Below are 4,940 nucleotides of genomic sequence, written 5' to 3' on the forward strand. Positions count from 1 at the left end.
CGCCTTGATGCTTTGTTCGAGTCACCCTAGCTAACATCTCGCTACTGCATAAATGAAATTTTCAAAAATATGCATTTGTGAGAAATACAGTTGTTCAAAATATGTGATGATGCATAAAAAAAATAATTTTGTCAAATCGGAGACTGTGACACGTTTTGAGACATTGCAACCTTCTAAATTCAGTATTTTGTGGACCCTACTCAAAATTATTCCCCAGTTTAAATGCATACTCTCGGCAATACACTTCTTGGAAATCCTTGACGTAGTGAGATTGACAAAAACTCGAAATCATGCCCTGGTTCCTGATCGTAGAGGGGAATCAAAATTTTATTATATTGTGACCGAACCCACAGGGCTGCCTACGTTTCCCCTCTTAAACGGGAATCATCTCAAGCGTAGTTCATGTTACATCAAAGGTAAGTGCAAACATAATCTTAAATGTAATATCTCTTGACAGCGTCTGAATTGATAGGTTTTGGCCATATTTCTCCATCCATTTCTGCAAGTATAAGCGCTCCTCATGTTAGTACTCGGTGAAACATGTAAGAGCCTTGCCAGTTAGGTGAGAATATTCCTTTGGCCTCGTCCTGATGCAGGAAGATCCACTTCAACACCAATTGCCCCGGTGTAAATTGCCTTGATTTAACCTTTTTGTTGAAAGCCCTTGCTATTCTATTCTGATAGAGTTAACCATGACACACTGCGTTCATTCTCTTACCGTCAATGAGATACATTTGCTCAAAGAGGCTCTGTATCCATTCTGCAATGCTGAACTCGGCCTCCTGTATGATTCTTAGGGAAGGAATCTCCACCTCGACGGGTATAATAGCTTCAGTACCATAGACCAGTAGATAGGGGGTTGCCTCAGTTGACATACGAACTGTGGTACGGTACCCAAGAAAAGCAAATGGTAGCTTCTCATGCCATTGCTTGTAGTTGTCCACCATCTTCCTTAATATCTTCTTGATGTTCTTGTTGGCGGCTATCACAGCTCCATTCATTTGCGGTCTGTATGCCGTAGAATTTTGGTGCTTGATCTTGAATGTTTCACACATGGCTCTTATCATATCACTATAGAGATTGGCGGCATTGTCAGTAATGATTGACTCAGGTACTCCAAGTCGACAAACAATACGATCCCGAACAAAATCTACTTCGACCTTCTTAGTCACAGCTTTATAGGAAGCAACTTCGACCCATTTTGTTAAGTAATATATAGCCACCAAAATGAACCTGCGTCAGTTTGAAGCAGCAGGTTCAATTGGTTCGATGACGTCCATTCCCCAGGCAGAGAAAGGCCAGGGTGAACTTGTTGTATTGAGTTCGTTGGGTGGCACCCATATCATATCAGATTGTACCTGGAATTGGTGGCACTTCTGTACATATTTGATGCAGTATGTCTCCATAGTCATCCAAAAATACCATGCCCTATATCTTCTTGGCAAGAACGAACATATTCATGTGAGGTCCGCAGGTTCCGGCGTGTATTTCTTCAAGAAATCTAGATGCCTCTTTGGCATCGACACATCACAGCAATTCCAAGTTAGGAGTCCTTCTATATAGAATTCCTCCGCTCTAAGCCAATCTTCAAAGCGTGCGCTTCTGAGTTTGTGTAGCATTTTTTGGGTATTCTCCTTTCTCAAAATACTCCTTGATATCGTGAAACCATGGCTTTCCATCAAATTCCTCTTAAACATGAGCACAATAAGCTGGCTACCTATGAATCCCTATCGGGATAGTATCAATAAAATTTTTGTCTGGATGTTGTATCATGGAAGGCAAGGTAGCCAGCGCATTTGCGAACCCGTTATGAATTATCGGAATGTGTTTGAATTTTATCTTTGTGAACCTCTTGATCAAATCTTGCACACAATGCAAGTATGGCGATAATTTAGTGTTCTTGGTAGCCCATTCTCCTAGTAATTGGTGTATCGGCAGATCTGAATCTCCGATTACCAGAAACTCCTAAATATTCATGTTGATGGCCGACTTGAGCCCCAAGATGCAAGCCTCGTATTCTGCATATTGTTGGTGCATGGGAACCTGAGCTTGACGTACACAGGGTAGTGTTGACCGGTTTCTGATACTAAAACAGCTCTGATACCCACTCATTTCATGTTTGTGGCTCCGTTGAAAAACATCCTCCAACCATCATATGTTTTGGAAATATCTTCCCCCACAAACAACATTTCCTCGTCAGGAAAATACGTCTTCAATGGTTTGTATTCTCCGTTTACGGGGTTCTTTTCCAGGTGATCGGCCAATGCTTGCCCTTGACCGCCTTCTGAGTCACATAGATGATGTCGAACTCACTTAGCAATATATGCCACTTTGCTAACTTACCCGTAGGCATGGGTTTTTGAATGATGTATTTCAGTGGATCCATCTTTGATATGAGATATGTAGTGCATGCGCATAAGTAGTGTCTTAACTTTTGGGTTATCTATGTCAAAGCATAACAGGTGCGTTCCAACAAAGAGTACTGGGCTTCGTAAGGCGTGAACTTCTTACTCAGGTAGTATATCGCCTGCTCTTTCCTCCCGGTTTCATCATGTTGCCCCAGGATGCAACCAAAGGCTCCATCCAACATGGATAGGTATAGCAATAAAGATCTTCCGGGCTCTGGTGGGACCAACACGAGCGACTTAGAGAAGTACTCCTTGATTTTGTCAAATGCCTTTTGACATTCTTCGGTCCAGCTCGTTGCATCATATTTCTTTAGCATTTTGAAGATTGGCTCATATATTACTATTGAATGTGCCATAAAACGGCTGATATAATTGAGGCATCCTAGAAAACTCATCACGTCCTGGTTTTTTGGCGGTGGCAAGTCCTGAATAGCTTTGATTTTTGATGGATCTAGCTCAGTACCACGACGACTGATGATTAAATCCAGCAACTTCTTAGCGGAGACTCCAAAAGGACATTTCTCATGATTTAGCTACAGATTGTACTTTCGAAGCCAGTCGAAAAACTTCCTCAGGTATGTTATGTGATCCAAACTTCTCTAAGATTTGATGATAACATCATCCACGTATACCTCTATTTCCTTGTGTATCATATCGTGGAAAAGAGTAGTCATGGCTCTCATGTAGGTAGCCCCAGAGTTCTTCAAATCAAATGGCATCATTTTGTAACAATATATCCCCATGGCGTGATGAAGGTTTTTTTTTAGGCGTCCACTTCGTCCATCCAAATCTGGTGATATCCTGCAAAGCAATCCATAAAGGATTGGAGTTCATGCTTGGCACAGGTTTTGATCAGTATCTGTATATTAGGCAATGGGAAATCATCCTTAGGACTTACTTTGTTTATATGTCGATAGTCAACGCACACCCTGACCTTCCCATCCTTCTTCGAAACTGGTACGATGTTGGCTAACCAAGTTGGATACTCGACCACCCGAAGGACCTTGGCTTTGATATGCTTGGTAACCTCTTCCTTTATCTTTAGACTCATATCTGGCTTGAATTTCCTGAGCTTCTGTTTCACCGGCGGGCATGTAGGGTTGGTAAGTAGCTTGTGAGCTACTATGGATGTGCTTAACCCATTCATGTTGCCGTAGGACCATGCAAAAATATCCTCATATTCTTTAGAAACCTGGTATACTCTACCTTCTCTGAAGGTGATAGATGAATGCTTATGCGAGTTTCTTTGATTGTTTCAGAATCCGCTAAGTTAACCGCCTCAGTTTCTTCCAAATTGGATTTTGGTTTATTCTCAAAATTCTCTACTTCTTTGACAATTTCCTTAGGTATTATATCATCCTCCAAATCTTTCGAATCACTTTTCTTATGTCGTGTTGTCTCATTACATGTCACAGTCGTAGGTTCATCAGGATATGTAATAATTATGCTAAAAACAAATGTAGAAAGATAATAATAAATAAATAAAAAGCAATAATGCATTAATAAAACTTAAAATTATCAACAAGTACCACTCGATGTCTCGAGTAATTATTTCAAAACAAAACATTGAAAATGTCTAAAATGCCCAAAAACGATTTTAAAATAAATCATGTTAATTTTGCCAAGGCTACCCAGGTACACGGCGAGCCCGGGATGATGCAGCAGTCCAGTTCTTGAGAGCAGCTCCTTCTCTCACTCTCTGAATGGTAGGGTCTTCCTCCTCCTCCTCTAAGATTGCACTGCAGTCTATATCTTCCTCATGCAAAAACAACTTCCTCATATCAGCCAAAACCTTGTCTTCCTCGGATTCCCAAATCACATCAGTCTGGCGGAATGTCTGGTGCAGCGGTGGTATGGGTTGTTCCAATGGATAGTAAGAGTCATGCCACAGCGGTGTCCAATCCTGATATTCTTGCATGTTATATTCATACCTGAGACCAAAGGTTGTTCCATGATATTGTGGTCGTATCGGTTCCGTGATCCCTTGAAGCTTTGGACCAAGACCCTTGCCTGGTTCATACCCCAACCACATCAGTATGCTCTCTATCTTGCTGCTCCACCATCGACCCTTTTCAATTGCATTTACTCGCTCAATGTTGTGGTATGTTTCTCCTCCCAATTTGCAATTATTCTCGATAACTGGCATAATCTAGTTGGTTTAGATAGGGTTACTTCCATCTCTGTGAATAATCACCTCTTGATGATTCCACTCTAACGTCAAAGCTTGGTGCAGAGTAGAAGCGACTGCCCCAGCTGCATGTATCCATGGTCGTCCCAATAACAAGTTGTAGGTGGCGGATATGTCTATCACTTGGAATTCAACGTCAAACCAGGTCGGGCCCATCTGCAGATCAAGGTTGATTTCTCCAATAGTAGCTCTCTAAGACCCATCAAATGCCTTCACATTCATGCTTCCCATCCATATCTCATGCAGTCCTTTACCCAGTCTTTTCAAAGTTGTCAGCGGGCATATATTTAGACTCGAACCCACATCTATCAGAACCCTAGCAATGAACTTGTCTTCATATTGCA

General features: G+C 41.6%; 1 protein-coding gene across 1 annotated transcript; it reads right to left on the reverse strand.

Moving 5' to 3' along the window:
- Window positions 1-686: 686 nt before the first annotated feature.
- LOC138898058 (uncharacterized) lies at window positions 687-4,554 on the reverse strand. Its single transcript, XM_070184090.1, has 5 exons — window positions 4,040-4,554; window positions 3,601-3,855; window positions 3,041-3,209; window positions 2,484-2,941; window positions 687-1,233 (listed from the first exon to the last, which is right to left on the reverse strand). Exons 1-5 carry the CDS (start codon window positions 4,552-4,554, stop codon window positions 687-689), a joined length of 1,944 nt encoding a protein of 647 aa, XP_070040191.1.
- Window positions 4,555-4,940: the final 386 nt, after the last annotated feature.

The sequence above is a fragment of the Nicotiana tomentosiformis genome, chromosome 8 (assembly GCF_000390325.3).
Source record: "Nicotiana tomentosiformis chromosome 8, ASM39032v3, whole genome shotgun sequence".
NCBI classification, from domain to species: Eukaryota; Viridiplantae; Streptophyta; class Magnoliopsida; order Solanales; family Solanaceae; genus Nicotiana; species Nicotiana tomentosiformis.